The 18,450-nt window shown below is 49.4% G+C and overlaps 8 protein-coding genes across 8 annotated transcripts; 6 read left to right on the forward strand and 2 right to left on the reverse strand.

The window, feature by feature from the left end:
* Positions 1–48: 48 nt before the first annotated feature.
* Positions 49–1,655, forward strand: BJ212DRAFT_1283904 (uncharacterized protein; the record flags this gene model as incomplete). Its single annotated transcript, XM_041331786.1, has 8 exons — positions 49–372; positions 421–450; positions 500–517; positions 567–631; positions 687–905; positions 960–1,044; positions 1,100–1,333; positions 1,410–1,655. The coding sequence occupies 8 exons, from the start codon at positions 49–51 to the stop codon at positions 1,653–1,655; spliced, it is 1,221 nt and encodes a 406-aa protein (XP_041187133.1).
* A 51-nt stretch (positions 1,656–1,706) lies between these two features.
* BJ212DRAFT_1392801 (ORMDL family-domain-containing protein) lies at positions 1,707–3,096 on the reverse strand. Its single transcript, XM_041337076.1, has 6 exons — positions 2,838–3,096; positions 2,673–2,785; positions 2,455–2,609; positions 2,303–2,402; positions 2,032–2,210; positions 1,707–1,899 (listed from the first exon to the last, which is right to left on the reverse strand). The coding sequence occupies exons 1-5, from the start codon at positions 3,010–3,012 to the stop codon at positions 2,079–2,081; spliced, it is 675 nt and encodes a 224-aa protein (XP_041187134.1). The 5' UTR covers positions 3,013–3,096; the 3' UTR covers positions 1,707–1,899; positions 2,032–2,078.
* Positions 3,097–3,434: 338 nt separating this feature from the next.
* Positions 3,435–4,351, forward strand: BJ212DRAFT_1392805 (uncharacterized protein; the record flags this gene model as incomplete). Its single annotated transcript, XM_041337077.1, has 2 exons — positions 3,435–3,773; positions 3,840–4,351. Coding segments are annotated over 2 exons (471 nt in total), but the record flags the coding sequence as incomplete, so codon positions are not given.
* Positions 4,352–4,399: 48 nt separating this feature from the next.
* On the forward strand, positions 4,400–6,753 carry BJ212DRAFT_1392807 (beta-lactamase/transpeptidase-like protein). The gene is made up of 7 exons (XM_041337078.1): positions 4,400–4,858; positions 4,912–5,147; positions 5,204–5,312; positions 5,366–5,614; positions 5,701–5,853; positions 5,906–6,084; positions 6,141–6,753. The coding sequence occupies exons 1-7, from the start codon at positions 4,592–4,594 to the stop codon at positions 6,652–6,654; spliced, it is 1,707 nt and encodes a 568-aa protein (XP_041187136.1). The 5' UTR covers positions 4,400–4,591; the 3' UTR covers positions 6,655–6,753.
* A 273-nt stretch (positions 6,754–7,026) lies between these two features.
* Positions 7,027–8,421, forward strand: BJ212DRAFT_1392812 (uncharacterized protein). Its single transcript, XM_041337079.1, has 4 exons — positions 7,027–7,463; positions 7,515–7,982; positions 8,036–8,291; positions 8,331–8,421. Exons 1-4 carry the CDS (start codon positions 7,398–7,400, stop codon positions 8,372–8,374), a joined length of 834 nt encoding a protein of 277 aa, XP_041187137.1. The 5' UTR covers positions 7,027–7,397; the 3' UTR covers positions 8,375–8,421.
* Positions 8,422–10,267: 1,846 nt separating this feature from the next.
* BJ212DRAFT_1392824 (uncharacterized protein) lies at positions 10,268–14,392 on the forward strand. The gene is made up of 8 exons (XM_041337080.1): positions 10,268–10,479; positions 10,536–10,701; positions 10,750–10,890; positions 11,010–11,192; positions 11,244–11,324; positions 11,372–11,959; positions 12,009–14,003; positions 14,063–14,392. Exons 1-8 carry the CDS (start codon positions 10,334–10,336, stop codon positions 14,177–14,179), a joined length of 3,417 nt encoding a protein of 1,138 aa, XP_041187138.1. The 5' UTR covers positions 10,268–10,333; the 3' UTR covers positions 14,180–14,392.
* Positions 14,393–14,726: 334 nt separating this feature from the next.
* BJ212DRAFT_879798 (uncharacterized protein) lies at positions 14,727–15,700 on the forward strand. The gene is made up of 3 exons (XM_041344263.1): positions 14,727–14,749; positions 14,806–15,061; positions 15,115–15,700. Exons 2-3 carry the CDS (start codon positions 14,818–14,820, stop codon positions 15,615–15,617), a joined length of 747 nt encoding a protein of 248 aa, XP_041187139.1. The 5' UTR covers positions 14,727–14,749; positions 14,806–14,817; the 3' UTR covers positions 15,618–15,700.
* Positions 15,700–18,107, reverse strand: BJ212DRAFT_879859 (uncharacterized protein). Its single transcript, XM_041344264.1, has 3 exons — positions 17,806–18,107; positions 17,634–17,747; positions 15,700–17,573 (listed from the first exon to the last, which is right to left on the reverse strand). The coding sequence occupies exons 1-3, from the start codon at positions 17,950–17,952 to the stop codon at positions 15,783–15,785; spliced, it is 2,052 nt and encodes a 683-aa protein (XP_041187140.1). The 5' UTR covers positions 17,953–18,107; the 3' UTR covers positions 15,700–15,782.
* Positions 18,108–18,450: the final 343 nt, after the last annotated feature.

Consider the following 18,450-nt stretch of genomic DNA (forward strand, 5'->3'; position numbering starts at 1 on the left):
ATTTTGAACAACACGGCGTCGACTGCGTCTACCCTCAACAGCATCAGAATGGCCCCCGACGTTTCTGGTAAAGGCATCCTCCTCAAAGTTGACTCTATCGCGGATGCTTTTCGCGCTGAAGTCAAGGATGGACTTGCAGCTCCGCATCGTACACCGACGCTTGTCGGAATCTTGGCAACTAATGCGTCTCCGAGTAGGTTTTATGCTGATTTTACGAGGAAGCAATGTGAGGGGCTCGGTGTGAGGTTTATTCTCAAGGAGGTTGGGAGTGCGGTGAAGCAGAATGAAGGAGAGGAAGCGAGGTCAGATGGGGATGGTGTGGAGGAGGCGATCATCGAAGCTAATGAGGATGATAACGTTGATGGTATTATGGTAAGTTTGACGTAAGGTCTCATGGAACACTTGTCGATTATTGCACAGGTGTATTATCCGATATTTGGAGGCCAGCAGGTGAGCACTCGGGAGCATAGGACTTTAAATTGATCTAATGATTTTTTAGGACCATTATCTGCAGCAGGTATGGTTATATCATGTACCTGCGTGTATTGCTAACTGCGCTGTCCTAGATTGTCTCTCCGCTGAAGGACGTGGAAGGTCTTCATTCGAAATTCCACTATAATCTGTACCACAAGTACGTCTACGTTTCCCCTGATATCACCAGGTTATAATTGACTCGACGTAATCAGCATCCGTTTTATCACGCCTGCCTCGCTCGCATCTACTATTCCGTCCTCAAAAGTTGTCCAGCCAATAATAGACGATATCCCTCCACCCGGAACAGTCAAATCCATCATCCCTTGCACTCCCCTCGGCGTCGTCAAGTGCCTCGAGTATATCGGAGTTTATAACAAAATCCTTACATATGGCGATCGCGCATACGGGAAGACCGTGACCGTAATCAATCGGTAAGGCTCTGGCGCAGTCAGTATCTAAGGAATGTCGCCTAGAATATCGCACAGGTCAGAAGTTGTAGGACGCCCTCTCGCCGCACTTCTTGCGAATGACGGCGCGAGAGTGTTTTCCGTCGATATCGACTCTATCCAGGTAGCTCTCTACCTACCTTTCTTTTTCTTGCCATTTCGCTTATTTCACCTTGAAGGAATATACAAAGCGGCCACGTTCCTCAAACCCGACTTCTGCGCGACAATACCTCCCGCATCATACTTCGCACCTATGCACGCTCTCACTGGAAGAATGTCTTGCCATCTCAGACGTTGTGATCAGTGCTGTGCCCAGCGCATCATACAGGGTCAAAACTGAATGGCTAAAAGAAGGATGTGTGTGTGTCAACGTCGCAGCAGATAAGAATTTCGAAAAGGATGTAAGGGATAAAGTGCGTTTCAGCGGATTCTCAGATTGGTCCCCACTAGCCGTCCATATTCTAACAGCCGCTAACATGTTGTATGCAGGCATCTATATACATCCCAGCGGTCGGCAAAGTGACTATTTTGATGCTCCTTCGGAATCTGTGCGTCCAATCTTGTGTCGTGTTTAATTTCCTTCGTCATACTATGGTTTCCCGCACTGGTGTCAGTATCCAGCTACCGCCGATGCATTGTTACACAGCTTTCATTTTGTGGCCGCGCTTTCCTGTTCTTATTTTATTTAATCCCCTCGTTCGCAAGGGGTCTTCCATGTTCATTTTCACACCGTGACGACTCGTGTATGTTTTGCTTCGCTGCGAGCTGTGTGCTTATTATGTTTAGGCTACGTCTTTCACACTACAATGACGTGTCGGCCCCGAGTGGGAGCGAAGACATCATACCCGCCCAATAAGCGAGATCCCTCGTGAAATCGTGTCGGTGCCGTCGGTGGAAAGAAAATAATTAGAGGACAGGATCCAGCCTAGAAGCAGGAAGTCACGTAGAATCTAGCACAATGCATTACAATCGCCATTGCCTGGATATATACACCATTAGTTGAGATTATCACCGCAGCATGGGAATTTATGTGTAAATTGTATATGGTGTGCAATGGTGTGGTGATTGTGTTCCTCCCCTGATGGGTAAGAGCCAAAGAAAGCCTCCTTACGTAAAGATATAACACAGGTGCTGAACAATGCAGAGGGATGCGCGATATCACCCGAAGCGAGCATCGGTTGGGTTTGCAGCATGTAGTGGATTCTGGTCCATCTTGGGAAAGGAGGGGGTGACAGGCGTTGAAACGCCTGAGGCGTCACCGGTGAGGAAACGAACGCGTTGTCTGTGGAGCTGAAGGAAAGCAGTCAAGTTTGGATATTCAATAATTTGGACGCAAGGGGAATTGAGTGGGAAGTCAGGTGGTTGTGACGTGGACGACGTACCTGAGGAAGTTTTGGGATTATGGCAAGTACGATGAGAGCGGTGAGATTGATAGCGAATAGCCAGGGATTGTAATTTGTGTAGTGTGTCGAAGCCAAGAAACTGGTACGTGTGCTGTGAGTGAAATATGACGCATCACAAGCACAAGACGAACAGTAATATAGGCGCAGTGAATAACCATTTTTTCGATGGTGTATATTGTGCGCCATCATCAATTTGTTCCCAAAGAGTGAGATCGTCATATGCGCCGCCGTGAAGCTCGTTATCGAAGGGAATGCCGGTAACCCAGTGGAACATGAGATACGAGAGCTGCGGAGATACGTGGCATGTCAAACATAAGGCAGAACAGACCGAAGGATGGATGGAGCATACGTTAAGGTATATAAGGTTAACGAGGGTCCAGCTGATCTGCTGTGTCATGCCAGGTATAGTATCGATAATGATCTTTCCCATGAAGACCAAGACGACGTGTATGAGCCATGCACCTGAGCAGACGGTTCAGTGAAATGTTCACATTACTTGAGTAGCGCTATGCACCCTTTGCATTCACCCAGTTAGCATTGATGTTGAGGTATGCGCTACGGTCCAAAAGTTCCTCTGTACGCCCACCAACTTCTTCGACTTTGACGATACTCCCGCTTCGCCGACGGCCTTTGATATCAGCCGGAACTTGTACAGTAAGGTGTAGTAGCTTTGGTGAAGGGCGCGACATTGATTGCGACGACAAAACGTTGATGCGTTGGTTGAGAACGAAGTAGGAGGGCCGCAGCAGTCCTACACCCCGAATATTAAATTCATGAGCGCTAACCAAATAGTGGCATACAAACCGTAGGGTGCCACCAGGTCACCGGTCGGCAGCGGCCAATTCGACAACTCTGCACAGCACTATTAAGTAGTCCTGCGATCCTCGTGCACACAAAGAATCTTTCAGAAGCTTCACTGTGTAAATAATGGACTATCAGGAAGTGTGCATTGCTGGTGCTAGCCCTTTTAGCACCAAAAAATCAAGCGTCTTTCTCGATGCAGAATGGGCCTTGGCATGACTCGGAACTTGGAACTCATAGAGTCCAGAGGAACAGCATAGTATACCCGCTACTAGATAAACACAGTGTGTTCAATCAATGACACCAGGTCCCTTACCTCCGTCTATGCCACACCGCTTCCCCCCGCTCTGACGGAATTTAATTGGCACACCTTAGTACAAGACAGCCTTCCGGGAGAATGGCAATTGATAAATAACCGGGCCTCCAAGAAAGCTGATCTGAGGGACATCCTCTCTTACGTGTCTGGCTTTCCTCGGTAAGCTTGGTGGAATTTCTTCGCTCCAGCGCAAATTTCTACCAAGCGTGAGCTATCCACGACTACTCATACAGAGTAGCATTTGACAGCTCGAAAGAAAAACGCGTGTGGTGACTATCTCCGACCGATAGTGGAGGTGGCTCTGAACCTGCGGTCAAAACCATCACTACCGATGTTCGTTCTTTTCGTCGCCAAATCCTTCTTTCCCTTTGCTCACCCATCAGGCTATTACCAACTCAGTAAACCCAGCACATCTGAGAAGAAACCAACCACAGCTCCACATGGTGGCGTCGTTGGCTCGAAGAGTTCTCGGGTACATAGCCAACGCTGGATACGGCACCATTACCTTTTGCAGTCCTTCCGGCAGCTCCTCGTATTGTCGAGATTGTATATGATCTCCGACTTTGCTTCTGTAGATGTAAAAGGTCGAGTACTCCTGGTCAGCTCAGTTTTCGCGGCCTGGTCTCGCGTATGGTTATCTCATATTCGAGGCGTGCATCAGTCTGGAAATACATTCGTGGGGCAGTACACTTTATTGTTTCCTGAAGGAATGGACGCAACGGTATACGTTTTGAGACAGGTAGTGTTCGTTGTGGAAGATGGAAAGGTTGTTGGGACTGACTTGGTCGGACTGGTGGGTCAACTCACAGAGAGCGAACACATATGACCGTGAAAGACAGAGTTGCAGCGCCGAGGTCTGGTTCGATAAGGTATCTATTCACGGTAATACAAAAGTTGATGAAAGACCTAGAGCCAGAAGAAGCACTTACATCGTGATGATTATGTAAGTCATGTGATACCGCACATAAAATCGTTTATCGTTTATCGTCGAATGACTTCGAGTCAAGACGGTCCGTACCGGTAGGGAAGAAGATAATTATAAGCTTAAGCTTATCTACGTATGTTACTCCCACAATATTTGTTATTTTAGAGCGCAAGATCTCGCAAGGCTGGCCACCGAGTGACCATTCTCCTACCCCCTTCTCAACATCATGGTTAAACTACTGAGTATAGCATTAGGCTTCTTGAGTCAGCCTTTCACCCATCTTTCCCAGCTATTGTTCTTAGTTGATCCTGTCCGGGTAAACAATGGCCAGGGCCGCCAGGTTATCACCTCAGAGCTCTCCAACTCTATCCAGGAGACCCTCGATACTTGGAACATCACTGGACTGTCTGTCGCAGTTGTCCCGAGGTACGGCGAACCGGAATTTCATTCATGGGGAAACATGACGGAGGATGGGGACAAGACAACAGAAGACGTGCGAACTGCTCAAGTTTCTTCTTGTATGGAATCTGAAGCTGCAATTTCCAGACATTATTCCACATGGCGTCTGTGTCCAAGGCTTTCTGCGCGAGCGCTATTGGAATTTTGATGGATGACTATGAGCATGGAAGAAATGTTACACCGCTTCCTCCCGCTCTGTCGGAATTTAATTGGCACACCTTAGTACAAGATATCCTTCCGGGAGAGTGGCAATTGATGGATGACTGGGCGTCCAAGAAAGCAAATATGAAGGACATCCTCTCTCACGTGTCTGGCCTTCCTCGGTAAGCTTGACTCAAATTCTTCGCTCCAGCACAAGATTTTATTGAGCGTGAGCTAGCCATGACTACTCGTATGGACCAGGCGACAGCCCGAAAGGTGATGTATTGCGGATGCGCTATCTAAGGCCAGCTTTTGAACTTCGGGAACAGTGGTCGTACAACAACAAGGTAACAGCAGTCTCAACAAAAGCGCTAAATGCATCTTCTTAATCTACAAACAGATGTTCACGGCAGCCGCACATATCATTGAAACTTACTCCGCACAAACATACACATCTTTTGTGGAGGATCGAATCTTCACGCCACTAGGAATGTCTTCTTCTACGTTCTCGCCCACAAAGGCTGGGAAGACTGGCAGATTCACCCAAGGATGGACCAGCAGTGGTAGACTCTTGCCTGAGTGTTTTACAGAAGAGATGGCAACGCTGCTGGCTGGTGCAGGCGGTGTGATTTCGAGTGCTGTAGACATGGTAGATGCTTTTTGCCTTCGTCTATTTATCAACTGAAGACGTTTGTTCCATCCAGTCAAAATGGGTTGGCATTATGGCTTAACAAGGGCGTGCACAATAACGTCACAGTTATACCGCTTTCTGTACATGGAAACGCATCACAATCATACTCCGTATCCATCAGCGCCTCAGCTGATCCTGAGCTCTCGATTCAGGGGTATGGGATGGGATGGTTCAGAAACTCGTACCTGGGCCATGATGTAACAAATGTTCATTCATTATTGTGCATGATGACTGATGCCGGAGTATTAGATCGTATATCACACAGGGTCGGTTCCAGGATTCTCTACGCTAGCCTCATTCCTTCCAAATGACGATGTTGGAGTCGTCGTCTTTGCCAACGGCGGCGATAAAGCAACACCTGTGATGAATATCTTCAAGCGTATAGTCGACGCAGCTCTGAACTTGCGGTCAAAACCCTTACCACCGATGTTCGTTATTTTCATTTCTAAGTTCCTTTCCCTTTGCTCACCTATCACCGCTTCAGTGAACCCGACACGTCTGAGAAGAAACCAGTCACACCTCCAAACGAAAACGTCGTTGGTTTGGAACTTACACTCGAAGAGTTCTCGGGCACATACGCCAACGCTGGATACGGCGCTATCACCTTTTGCAGTCCTTCCGGCAGCACCTCGTATTGTCAAGATGTGATCTCCGACTTCGCTGCGGTGGATGGAGGAAAGTCAAGTGCTCCCCAGACCGTTCAGCTGTTCGCAGCATGGCCTCGCATATGGTCATCTCATATTCGAGTCGTGCATCGGTCTGGAAGTACGTTTGTGGTTCAGTACACTTCGCTGTTCCCGGAAGGATATGGGCGTGACAGGACACCCTTTGAGACAGCGGAGATAGGGACGTCCGAGGCTACGGCAGATTTCGTTGTCGAAAATGGCAAGGTTGTCGGGTTTGGGTTAGTCGGGCTGGTGGGTCAACTCATGGAGAGGGAGCGAACGCAAGCGACTGTGAAAAACAGAGCTGAAGTTTGGTTCGATAAAGTGCAGTGATACAAATGATCAGATCGATCAAGTTGGAACATGAGTAGCACCCTGGGGTTGTATGAAACACTACTACAAATCATCTTCTGTGGATCATGGGTCTCTCCTCAGCACGCGTCCTCGATGAAATCCTTATCGTGGTCCCGCGTGACTTATCATGCACTAGGGACCCGCAGGCCAGAGTTCAGTGTCGCGTTCTCGACATTCTATTTAAACAGATAGTAACCACAGCATCCGATGTCCCAATGACGAGCACAAGCTCCTGCGAATTGGATTGGAGACCCTGCACCAAATTCTACAGGCGTCCAGACACTTTTGTCATCAGGTGGGGTAGCATTTTCGAGATCCTAGGGAATATCTGTAAACCCGCGGCTCCACAGCACTGGTGAAGATCGCCTTCCAGTCCCTAGGCCTCAAACCCGAGTTGTCTGCAACTCTGTGTCTCTGTGGAACCGGAATATAGCGCGCTGCCCGCTGGTGATGTCATAGAACACATAGCGCTTACTATAAGTAGAAGTCGGAACGAAGACATGAACTTGTTTCCAACCCCATCTTCTCTACGACTACGACCATGGAGTCAATCAATACCCCAGTTGGTTTTGAGCTCGAAATCACATTGATGCCACTACAAGATACCGTTACCGAGCTCATAGATTTCGGATCTCGAATGGAACCCACCAAACGTGATATATCCCACAATGCCACTGCGATACATCACTTCCTGAAATCTCGCCTCAACCACGGTCTTAAAGATGCTGGTACCTACTCGCAATGGAACGTCATGGCTAATGGTACTGTGGCCTACGAAAACCCCTACTGTAAGTAATTACTTTTCGTCTCCTATCATGTTGTTGAATATTTGGCTATAGACGGCCTCTCCGAGACTTTCTGTCGGCTCATGGCAAAGTGCCATACAGCATATGTTCAACACGCTCAAGGACCTTAATCAATTCCGATCGCTTCAGCCCATTGAAGATTCGCGGGACACAATCGAGTTCCAACTTTTCCCTTCCACAACAAACCCTGCAATATTTCAACAATACGTATTGTTTGCGTTAGCTCTCCTCTCGTCCGCTATACGAGTCAGCACAACATACTATACCAATCGCATCGCGGAACTACAAAACGCTACTCTGGATGACCTTCGCCAGTTCATTGCTCCACACCCCCATGAAGCATTTCGATACTGCACATTGTTCAGCGGAAAGACCCATGATGCAGATGCCAAACGAAACGAGCAGCGGCTTTTGCCAGCAGAGTGGGCCCAGGAAGCCGAGGAGGCCCGCCGCCGCGCTGCGAACTCGACTCCACTTCCGATAGTCGAGATACCTTGTGATGTCATCATTCGCGCTGGTTTCTGAAGCCATATTCTGACTCGGCGGCTCTACAGCGTGCACTGGTATTCATGTATTCACTGTCTGTTCGCATCGATGTCGCAAAGCTCGCTGTCTATTCACATCGACGTTTTCGCAACCATCATGCATTCACTGTCTCTTTCACACGGACGTTTGCCAAGGGCTTTCTGTCTCTTCTCTGCCACCGTCTGTTCCCGTCAACGTTTTCGCAGGGCTTTCCACCCGTTCGGCGGGCCTTCGCTGGCACGCATTCATCGTTTCTTCGTATCAATATTTCGGCGCCAGGGCTTCGTGAAAACTAGGCTCGAGGTATACGACATGGTTAACTAGGCTTATCCTCAGGGTTTTCACGAGTCTCAAAAACTAGTTTTTGACGAGTTTTGTATGCAGTTTAGAAAACAATTTTTTTGAGCTATTCTGACATGTTTGAGCTATGGAAAAGCGAATGCCCATTGCGCAGACCCTCCCGAAGGCAATGGCAAAGTAGATCTGTTCTCCAGAGGTGCCGTGTTTGATCCTTCAACTTACTTATCAGAGAGCAGGTCCAACAGGCCGCCGAAGCGAATAAACTTTGAAGATGAACTGTCTTGGCTGCTGAATCTTCTTGAGTTTGTGCGCTGCCTTTCTCGATTGAGGCCATCAATGCGTCAATATGAACATCCAAACATGAACTCGTTTTCGAAACTTGACGGAGCCCTAGAACTTTTCGCAGTGGTCTCGTCTTCGCTGTCACTCGCATTCACCGTCTCTTTGCATTAACTTTTTCGCAGTGCTTTCTGTCCAACTCTTCACTCCCAGTGAAAATCGACCAGAGGGAGGGATATGTATCGATAGACATCGAAGCTATAGACTGTATCGACTCGTTTAGAAGTCTGTAGAAAAAACCGGCACTTTTCGAGATGGAAAAGATAAATATCAAGAGTTGTTGAGATGGTATTCTTGCTTAGTTTAGATACACGTCTAATGCAATAGAACGAGTATCGACGGGTATTTCCATGAATGGGTGTTATGATGGTGATATAGGGTAGGGTATCCGCTGCTCATCCGGGTCGCCAGCCATCCTAGTTCGCGCCATACCGCGTACGAAAGCTGCCATCCACGCTCCTCACATCCACTCACTGGCAATCCACCTCGGGTCCATAGACCGTGGACACAAAGACCAACCCGAGCCAGGAACGCCTTGAGCAGATGGCGAAGAATTGAGCTGAAAAAGAGGGTATCAGTACAGGATCCAGAATGAGAAAAAACAAGATTCACGCGAGCAGCGGCTTTGCGCTTGTACATCTAAGATATTGGTAGGTTAGAGAATATGATGGACGTGAACACAATAACAGTGACATGCCTCTTTGTCGGTATTCGAGAGCTTGTTCCAATGGGTTGCAAAAATGCTCGCGGGTTCCGTTTAGTTGCCATTCTGTTGCCAGTCGAGAGCGCACAAGCTCCTGGTATGGTATGAGCAGCGTGAGTCTTACAAGATTTCGTATTAATAGCAGACTTGACTTGCCGTGCGGTGATATTCGCAGTGACTCACATTGGTTTAAAGCTTGGTTGTCGTTTCTTGGGGGGTTCCTGGCTCGTGTAGCTCTGGGTTTGTCGCCACGAGCTCCTTAAAGTTGCATTTGCAGCCGTCAGTGGGTAGGCAACGTGTGATGATACAGTGGTGGTAGGGAGGCTGGTGTCAGAACTCGACGGTTTTGAAGGAAGTGTTGTAGTGCTATAAACCGAAGATGAAGTAGCTATAGGTTTGCAAATGGTGCATCTTCCATTTTCGGATGGAAGCCTGTCCGGCAGCGCAGAAAACTCAAGAAGATTCAACAGTCAGGACGCTCATCTTTATTTGCTTCGGCGGCCTGTTGAACTTGCCCTCTAATAAGTCAGTAGGAGGTTCAAACATGGCACCTCTGGAGAACGAATCTACTTTGCCGCTGCCTTCGGGATGGTCCGTGCAATAGGCATCGAGCCTAGTTATTCACGGAGCCCTGGCGCCAAAAATGTTGATGTGAAAAGACGCGCATTCATCGTCTCTTCGTATCAGCATTGATAGCGAAGGGACTGGTAGCAAAGAGACAGAAAGCCCTGCGAAAATGTTGGTGCGATGAGACCTAGTGAATGCACGACAACTAACAGATGGTGAGCCTTGCGAAAACGTTGATGCGAAGAGACAGTGAATGCGTGACAACGAAGAGACGACGAGCCTTGCGAAAATGTTGACGTGAAGAAACGGCAAATGCAAATGCAGCATCAATATGAACATCCAAACATGAACTCGTATTGCAATGTTTGGCAGGAGCCTCTAAACCAAACAACATCCTCAGGCATCCAAGTTGGCTTGAATGATGCTGCTACAATGGTGCACGCTCAGTCCTGCAGGCCCGTCCAAGCTCTCCGCTATCAGATTCTCGTCACCGAGCAGAGTGCACTCGATCAAGATATTTCCCACAGACGCTCAACCCTTTGGTCAGTGTCCAGACATCATCGCGTAAGTGCAATTATTCCTGATCACGCTGCGTGACATAGACATAACCATATAATCAGCCGCACAGAACCAGAAGCGTTCTTTCTTGATGTTTACTTCAATGCCCACCCAGTTGGCTCATCAGTGGACGCTAAGCAAAAGCTCAAGGCACCTAATGCACTCATGCCAACCGTCATCCCATACGCGGGCGGTATAGTGGAGTACGCAGTGAACATGGGCTCTGAGGTACCTTGAATGTCATTTATATCTTGTCTTTTCCAACTAAACTCTCAGTTTGCGACTCGTTTAATGATTGTACGTGGAGACTTTGAAACAGTATCAATGGCAATATACGGCGATGTTGTTTCAGATACCCCAACCAAGTCAACTACTTACTCTCCCCTCTCCTTACCCATCCATTCCTCCGTTCCCCTCGTACCTGCCTTAGACGCTGCAAAAAGTAACGACCCGACTGCTCTTGCGAGGAATCTCCTGGCACTCATTCCCAATGCGCCTCCCTTTCCCTCGTCATTCGCCTTATGTTCTGCCTCAAGCAACCTAATGATGACTGGGAACTCCCTGAATTTCCGCATCTTTACTCCGACCTGAACGAGGAAGAAATGGACATCGACTTAGATACTGCGTTCCGATGTTTGAGTCGTCCTGTGGTGGATGACGTTTCATCAGAGCAATTGCATCGTTTTGCAAAGAAGGTCTCCGAGGCTGTTGGCCCCAGGGTACGTCTTCTGAAGTCAATCCCTATCCAAGCCTATCAACTCGTTTCGTAGGACGATGCACAATCGTATCTCATTGCAGGCATTCTTTCCCGCTCTGCTTCGCAGACTCCTGAATTTGCGCAGGCTTTGATGGTATGTCAATTTTCAGGTGCATAACACTTGTTTTCATACCCTCGCAGCAAGCGCTCGAACTCGAGACGATATTTGACTCATCAACCTTGGATGAAGACGCTCTATTCACACTTCTGGATGCATCCACGAATCCTGATGTATCGCGGTTGTTGAAGGCGTCATGGTTTCTTAATGTCCTACAAGCTGTCCTTGCGCTGCCGACAGTGACCCCCGAGATGAAGAAGGCTTGTCGACGGCTAAGTGATCGGGTAGGATCGTGGACAGTCTTCGAACAAGCGTTGTCCGGGGTCCCAGACGCAGATTACACCAGGGCAGCGTTGTTTTTAAAGGACATCGGGAAGGAGGAGAAGAGTTTTGGCATATGGCTATCGTGTATCACCACTCATGAGGACCTTTTCGCGAGGATCAGAGATGCGCCGGCATACGAGGGCGTATATCCGCTGGATTTGATGTCTGGCTTGAACCCCTCTGAGGAAATAACGCATTCGGAGTTCATGGCATTCGTTAGGGCATATGTTGGCGTTGCTTCAGTGCTAGCTGTGTACGCCTGGTCGGACAGCCTTCCAAATTTGCATTGTCGCGAGCGCACCCTGGGTGTTTTGCGCTTGTGGCAGGAAATTCCTGGATATCGTGCGGTAAGTCATAGTTATCATTACTTTACCCAACTTCTGACGAGTGTATTAGATTATCTCCCCCCTGCTACTCCTACCTCAAATGACCTTCCGCCTGGAATGCATGACAATCGGAAATGACCCACCCACAACTGCAGGCATCAATGCCGAGTCCCTCCTTTTCGCGCTTGCAGCCAACCCGCAAAGTTTCCTCAATCCTGATTTTGTTCGCTGCGTGAAGGGCTGGGAACCATGGAGTCTAACATGGATCAACGAGCGAGAACGAGCAGACATAGAGCGCGCCGCTAAACTCGCGGATGAGGGCCTTGGTGGAGCTGTAGAAGAACTCGTTGGGTTTGCTAAAGAAGGTCATGACGCAATTTTGGATCAGGGCAGGATACGGGCTCTCAGGGTTGCTGTAGCTGTCATCATGCACACACTGGAGGATAATATCGAGAGCGGAACTAAGGGTGGCGACTGGGCGGTGTTGGAGGCTGTATGGGGTGAACACACGCATGGACTTTTGAATTACACCATCGACGTGTTTACTCGTATCAGCGTGGAGGTGAAGCAAGGGTTCTCGTTGACGCCGTCTCCATCGCCTACGATTGGTCTCGAACCGCTCTTGCTCGTCGCGAATGAAAGCCTCTACCTCATTGCGAGCTTGCATCCACTCTCCATTACGACAACCCGTGCAGTGCGAATGCTCGTGAGCGGTGTTTTGGACATTTACAGCCGGACTGATGTCGCATCCCACGAATCTGTCGCGAACACCGCAGTACGGGACGCTGCATTCCTTGTCAAGCATGCGTGTGCCAATGTACTCTGTGCACTTTCAAGAAGCTCGCAGGATCAACCTAAATGCGGCTCATCTGCAGTCCTCCGCACGCTCTTCGAACAGGGGCTCCATTTTGATAATATCGATCCTGCGAAAAGAGTTTCGAGCGCCCTTGACCTTGTCCTTCGAGTTCTAGCAGGTGATGGGGATGGCTTACCCGCGGGCTGGATACCCACTGTTATTCCACAGATTCTAACTCCCCTCACACTTTTCTTTCGTCATCTTGAACCCATGCACAAGGTCCAACTGGTCCAGCAACTTGTCAGCCTCGATCGGGGTGTGTTAGGGCTGGGCGAGTTCCTCGTTCAAGATGAGGTGAAGAGACTCGCCGGTCTTCTGAAGGTGATGGCCGAGAGAGGGGCTGTCACGCAGTGGGAAGTGGGCGCGGGACTCGAGTTTGTGGCAGGGCTCGTGGAAGGTGAAGACGGTGACTGGTGTATATCCGCATTACACCAATCAGAGTGTGGAACCATCATGGCCGGCTTACTCGAAGCCGGCCTCTACTCAAAACATCTTGGAATGATTGCCGGGCGGTTGGCTGGGAATCCAGAGTCCCTAGGGATTGAGCTTAGGCTTTCTGTCGTCACCGCACTCTTACGCGGGGTGCAAGTGCAAGAGCTGAGCGTATGCAGGATGAACGCCTTCGGCTTGATCTCTGCTGTCCTCGAGACGACTGACGAGAAAGACAGGGATCCCGAACGGCTGCTCTGGGAAGTAGGACACGCACTCGGCGCAGTAGTAGAATCAAACGACAACCTCTCCTCTCTCGACTCCGAGAGCGTCGTCAACACGCTTCTACTCCTCGATTCTCCCTCTCAATCTGATCTCCATGGGCTCACCTGCGAGCAATGGGTCAAGCTCTGCACTCATTTGGAAACATCGCTACCACCCAACATGCTCCCCATGCTCCCCATCATCAAAGGCTTCCATCCTTCCCCATCCTCACCACCAATGATCTCATTCCTCCCATCGACCCTCACGCTCCCCCTATACGATTTGATTTCCCTCCTTCAACCACTAGCTCCCCTACCCAGCACCCCACCACCAAAGCGCAAATCACCAAGCCAAGACGTCCTAGGTCTCGTCGCTATCTCCCCACCAACCGCAGTGCTGCGCTCGCCGGCTGTTACAGGTCTCACAAAGACGTATACACGGAATGATTTTCGTGAGTTGAGGCAGTTACCGAGTGCGAGGCAGAATACGAGTAGGTTGCCCAGTATGCATGTCGATGTGAGTTTTTTTTTCTTTTCACTTTGTTTTAGTGTCAGACATCTAACCACCACATACAGGATTTTCTCCAGGTCGAAATGTCATCTTCACCGCTCGCTCAGCCTGTAGTACCTTCGGGAGACATGCTGAATCTTTCCCCATCGTTTAACATGGGCAAGGAAAATGGGTACATTTAGAATTAGGAAATGTCGTCGTCGTAGTCGTCGGTGTTACCCTTTTTGTTGTGGATTTGAGTCAGATCATATTGCGTGGGTGTGGTACATTGTCCTTGTCCTTGATATTTGTTCTTGGAATGTCTACAGTACTAGAGTGCCAGCATCGGGTGCAATTGCGTCCACCCCGTCATGCAGTTCATTCCTATTTACGGTTCTTTCCTCACCACTATGGCGACCTCTGCGGCATTGTTCATCTTCAAAATGGGAGCAGGACCCATGTGTCAGATCGATTAAAAGAATTTCTGGCGATACGATGATTACATCGCCACATTGGCGATATTCGTATAAATGTCTTACATTTGGTGCCAACCGTTTCCAGTAGATATTCCTTTTCGCTGGAAGCATGAAGATGGAATTCATCTACTGAATGCACTGACAATTATCTGACCTATCATTGATGTCATGAAGACAGATCTACGCATACCCTTCATCTCTTTGCCAATGATATTGCAGTATTGAGTAAGTGAGCGTCCTCGACCCACCGTGGAAGACGAAACGGCGCTCGCGCCTTTCCAACGGTCATCATAGCAGGTAAAGTTTCGCGCAGTACCTTTTCAGTCAAGCGGGAGAATGAATTTGATATTACTGCAATTCGCAGCATGGTTGACACGTGGTTCGCAGCTTTCGTAGATCGCATTGGAGAAGAGTGCTCTGGAGATCGACAGAATGTCGGGACTATAGCGGCAACGACGACAGGCTTCAACGACACTATTGACTTCCTCTTCCTACGACATGTTCTCGAAGATGCTGAAACCTGTCTTCATCGTGCATCCCTTCCCCCTCTCAATGTCTATGTCGATGAATCCAACGACAAAGTTTTGGACAGATTGCCGGGCAATTTTCGTAAGTATCGCAATTGGACATCGATCACATATTTCGCTCACAAGACAACATAGAATCTTACAGACAACCTGAAAGAAGCCGATCATACTCCATTGAACGCACCAGAACATACGCCCGACTACCTTGCGATGTTGACATGCCTCCTCATCGCCTGGATCTCAAACAGAGCTGCATTTACACCATTCAACAAAACCTCTTAGTACAAAATGGATTGATGAGAAACGCACGTGTGCGTGTGGCCGCTCTGCATTGTCGGTTCGTCGAAGTCCAACTCATCAATACATTCGAAAGCCGCAATACCCCCCCTCCTCAACTTTGCGTTCCGTCCAAACTGTTTGTCCCGGACATTGAGTCAAAGACTGCTTCCTTTGCGACGCATATGCGGCGACGTTTAATGCATGAACCATACTCGACCTTCGAACAGAGAGCCATTTGTTCACGGTCAATTGTACACGACGTTGTCGAGGGTGAGAATGCGGAGACACGATGTGTCTATTTGCAGAGGCGAAAGAGGGGCAAGGCTGCTAATGTTGTATTTCCTGAGTTGCTACTATAAACACAGTATATCGTCGAAGAGCCGACCGAAGGGGTGTCCTTGCAATGTGTAAGATAAAATATGTCTGTATACTACAATGCTACAAGCCCATGCATTGCCATAATACATCATCGTTATCATCATGAACTGAGCCGAGAATCCAAATGGCGGGATCAATCAATCGATCTAGTGTGGACGTCGTCTTCGAACGTCATGGGAAGAGGAATGCGGTAGGTCTGATGCTGGGGATAGGGATTGCTGTGATAGTGCTGTTGGAGGCGAGCGGAAATATCGGTCCATATCAGATTGATCGAATTCTGATGGAGGTACGGGCGAGAGCGGTTGCTCCGAGGATATAGACGACTTCTTGGCTGGTTTTTGAATATCCGGCGCCCTCGACCTCCCACTCCCAATCCTATACATCCTCTTCCTCCTCGCCTTAACAACAGGTCTCTCACCCATCACCTGGTCCTTACTCGCCGTCCTCGGAGGAACGCTCCGTACCGTGAAATGTGCGAGCGAACGCGTATAGGGCGATAATGTGTGGTTCGAATGGGATAGGGTACTCAGCTGGGATATGGTGCTGTTGAGGGCGGGGCGGAGGATGACGGGGTCTGGATCCGGGTCTGTGGGGTGTGTATGCGTGGTGCTCCAGCTGTCGAAGTGGTTTTGACTAGAAGAGAGGGAGATAGAGAGGCGGCGGGCGGAGAGGGATGACTTGAGGGAGGTTCCTGCGTCTGCGTTTGTGTCTAGGGGCGCGATGGAGGAGGGTGGGGTGTCGATGACACCGCTGCTTGAAGAGAATTGGGTCTCGAGGCTGGACGGAGTGATGGGGCGGGGTGGGAGGGAGTGGGTAGGGATGTCGTACCCGGGCTCTGATCGTGTGTACTGGCGCGGTTCGCCGTAAAGGGAAGGCGCAAGAGGGAAATACGGGTTGAAACTAGGACGCGGCCGATGAAAGAAGCGCGTGGGATGCGATGGACCGGCATGGGAGTCTGAGCGGACAGAAGCTGCGTCTGACAAATGGGGTGTGTCTGAAGGAGACTGGATCATGGATTGGGAATGGTATACTCGCGGACGAGTGATAGTGCCACCACCCACTGCGGGCAGCGTTTCGTATTCCGTGACAGGCTCCTCGGCGATGGTCGGAGGTGGTGAATACTCGGCAACTGAATCTTCCCAGTCAACGACATCGAACGAACCCTGCTCTTCTTCGCCTTCCAAGCCCTCATCTTCTCCGGGCTCTTCAGTAAGATCTCCGAGACCCATGTTACGCGTGAAGAGGCGGCTGAAGGATGAGAAGACGCTTTTTGTTGGGAGCCCCTCTGGACGGAGGCCGTATGTTGGGTCGAAAATTTCTTGCTCGGGGTTGGAGGAAGACGGGTCTGATACTGGAAAACTAGTACGAAGGGGAGTGGGGGGAGTTCGGGTACTTCTACGAGCTGATGTTGATACAGATGCACCCGATATCGAGCGCGCGCGACCGTAGGAAAGAGACCCGAGTGATTGTTGGCGGAGCATGTGTAACCCAACACCAGAAAAGCCAGGTGGCACGTAAGCGAGATCAGGTGCAGAGACGACGTCGAAAGGTCTGCGTCGCGATGTGGGCGTTCGCTTGTCGAGATACGGCGCCTCCACTTTGGCTCTTACCCATTGCTGACTTAGACGATGAATGATTCCTGGTAGATCCTCCCTGAACATCTGCCTAAGCTGGCCTTCGATCTCACGTTGGATGAACTTTTGAATTACGGCGATGGAATCGAATGTACTGTTTATATCTACGTTCTGGAGAGGGTCTGTCTTGAATACGAGTGTGATGCCTTTTTGCTTTGAGACGACTAGGACGACATAGGAGTTGAGTTTGAAGTGGGAGAGGCGGAGAAGCATTGGAACTACAAGAGGGTCCTTGGCAGCCAGCATGCCACGGGAGCCTGTCATGATATGTATATCGGGCTGCTTGTGATTCAAGGGATTCGCCTGATAAATAAATTGTCAAGATGGCAGAACGAGAGGGAGATAAGTGGCAACAATAAACACCTGCACTTTGGTCTTGAGTACGATGTGTGCGTCTCCTGCATAAGTGAACCGAAATATGCCGCGAAAGTGGTCCATTGTCAAGTCACCGATATCCCGAATTTCGAGTTCTGGTGGCTGCAGGGTGGCATATGAGGAGATAGGTGGGATGAAGTTTGAACTGTGCAGGACTCACCTGTGTCCCCATCTCGAGTTCTACGACCTCTATTCTGTCAGCAATCACTGGCGGTTTATTGCCCTTGTTGAGGGCGTTGTTGAGCATCTCGATGGCATCTGTGTGAAACTGGTCGGAAAAGCGTGGCCATTCGAATGTGAACGACATCTCTTTGCGTTGACTGCAGTGATTTGCTAGGCATTCAAGATATTCGAAGGCAGGTCAAAACCAGGTGGACGTCAGACTGTGCATTAATTTTTGGCCAGATGAAGCCAGATGCTGACTATAAGATTACGAATTCTGGCAGGAAGTGCGTGCATGGATGAATTTGAATGCGACTCACGTGCATGCGCGCTTCTTCGAACCTAAGTCTATTGACGGTTACACAGATTCGAACTACATTTCAATTCTTCCGCTCAGCGCTGTCCACTGATTTCCCCGTGTCCAGAAGACTCTTGTCGTAGGAGCCAGTAACGAGGAGACGGGTACCACGGATAAAGCTACCTCGTTCACCAATTTCTCATGACCCTTCAGCGTCAGTTCGAGTCTGTGAGGTATTTCCTTTTGAGTTTGCGCTTGGGACGCTACTTTGTGAACGTCAATGGGGCCACCATTGAATCTTTTTCGGTTTTCGGTGAGCACGAGCGTCGACGTGGGAGTGAGTGG

This window comes from Suillus subaureus (assembly GCF_016647635.1).
Source record: "Suillus subaureus strain MN1 chromosome Unknown BJ212scaffold_55, whole genome shotgun sequence".
NCBI classification, from domain to species: domain Eukaryota; kingdom Fungi; phylum Basidiomycota; class Agaricomycetes; order Boletales; family Suillaceae; genus Suillus; species Suillus subaureus.

What these genes read in the sequence shown, in the direction of transcription:
- BJ212DRAFT_1392807 (XM_041337078.1), top strand. Translation starts at nt 4,592, where the DNA reads ATGGTTAAACTACTGAGTATAGCATTAGGCTTCTTGAGTCAGCCTTTC. An exon ending in TTTCGAGTGCTGTAGACATG is followed by an intron (nt 5,615 to 5,700) that starts GTAGATGCTTTT and finishes TGGCTTAACAAG; the next exon opens with GGCGTGCACAATAACGTCAC. An exon ending in TCAAAACCCTTACCACCGAT is followed by an intron (nt 6,085 to 6,140) that starts GTTCGTTATTTT and finishes TCACCGCTTCAG; the next exon opens with TGAACCCGACACGTCTGAGA.
- BJ212DRAFT_1392824 (XM_041337080.1), top strand. Translation starts at nt 10,334, where the DNA reads ATGATGCTGCTACAATGGTGCACGCTCAGTCCTGCAGGCCCGTCCAAG. An exon ending in AAATTCCTGGATATCGTGCG is followed by an intron (nt 11,960 to 12,008) that starts GTAAGTCATAGT and finishes CGAGTGTATTAG; the next exon opens with ATTATCTCCCCCCTGCTACT. An exon ending in TGCCCAGTATGCATGTCGAT is followed by an intron (nt 14,004 to 14,062) that starts GTGAGTTTTTTT and finishes CACCACATACAG; the next exon opens with GATTTTCTCCAGGTCGAAAT.
- BJ212DRAFT_879798 (XM_041344263.1), top strand. Translation starts at nt 14,818, where the DNA reads ATGGTTGACACGTGGTTCGCAGCTTTCGTAGATCGCATTGGAGAAGAG. An exon ending in CAGATTGCCGGGCAATTTTC is followed by an intron (nt 15,062 to 15,114) that starts GTAAGTATCGCA and finishes AAGACAACATAG; the next exon opens with AATCTTACAGACAACCTGAA.
- BJ212DRAFT_1392801 (XM_041337076.1), bottom strand. Translation starts at nt 3,012, where the DNA reads ATGTCGCGCCCTTCACCAAAGCTACTACACCTTACTGTACAAGTTCCG. An exon ending in TTCACTGCGCCTATATTACT is followed by an intron (nt 2,403 to 2,454) that starts GTTCGTCTTGTG and finishes CACACGTACCAG; the next exon opens with TTTCTTGGCTTCGACACACT. An exon ending in TAATCCCAAAACTTCCTCAG is followed by an intron (nt 2,211 to 2,302) that starts GTACGTCGTCCA and finishes GCTTTCCTTCAG; the next exon opens with CTCCACAGACAACGCGTTCG.
- BJ212DRAFT_879859 (XM_041344264.1), bottom strand. Translation starts at nt 17,952, where the DNA reads ATGTCGTTCACATTCGAATGGCCACGCTTTTCCGACCAGTTTCACACA. An exon ending in AACTCGAGATGGGGACACAG is followed by an intron (nt 17,748 to 17,805) that starts GTGAGTCCTGCA and finishes GCCACCCTGCAG; the next exon opens with CCACCAGAACTCGAAATTCG. An exon ending in TACTCAAGACCAAAGTGCAG is followed by an intron (nt 17,574 to 17,633) that starts GTGTTTATTGTT and finishes TTTATTTATCAG; the next exon opens with GCGAATCCCTTGAATCACAA.
- BJ212DRAFT_1392812 (XM_041337079.1), top strand. Translation starts at nt 7,398, where the DNA reads ATGCTGGTACCTACTCGCAATGGAACGTCATGGCTAATGGTACTGTGG. An exon ending in GGCCTACGAAAACCCCTACT is followed by an intron (nt 7,464 to 7,514) that starts GTAAGTAATTAC and finishes ATTTGGCTATAG; the next exon opens with ACGGCCTCTCCGAGACTTTC. An exon ending in TATTTCGGCGCCAGGGCTTC is followed by an intron (nt 8,292 to 8,330) that starts GTGAAAACTAGG and finishes ATGGTTAACTAG; the next exon opens with GCTTATCCTCAGGGTTTTCA.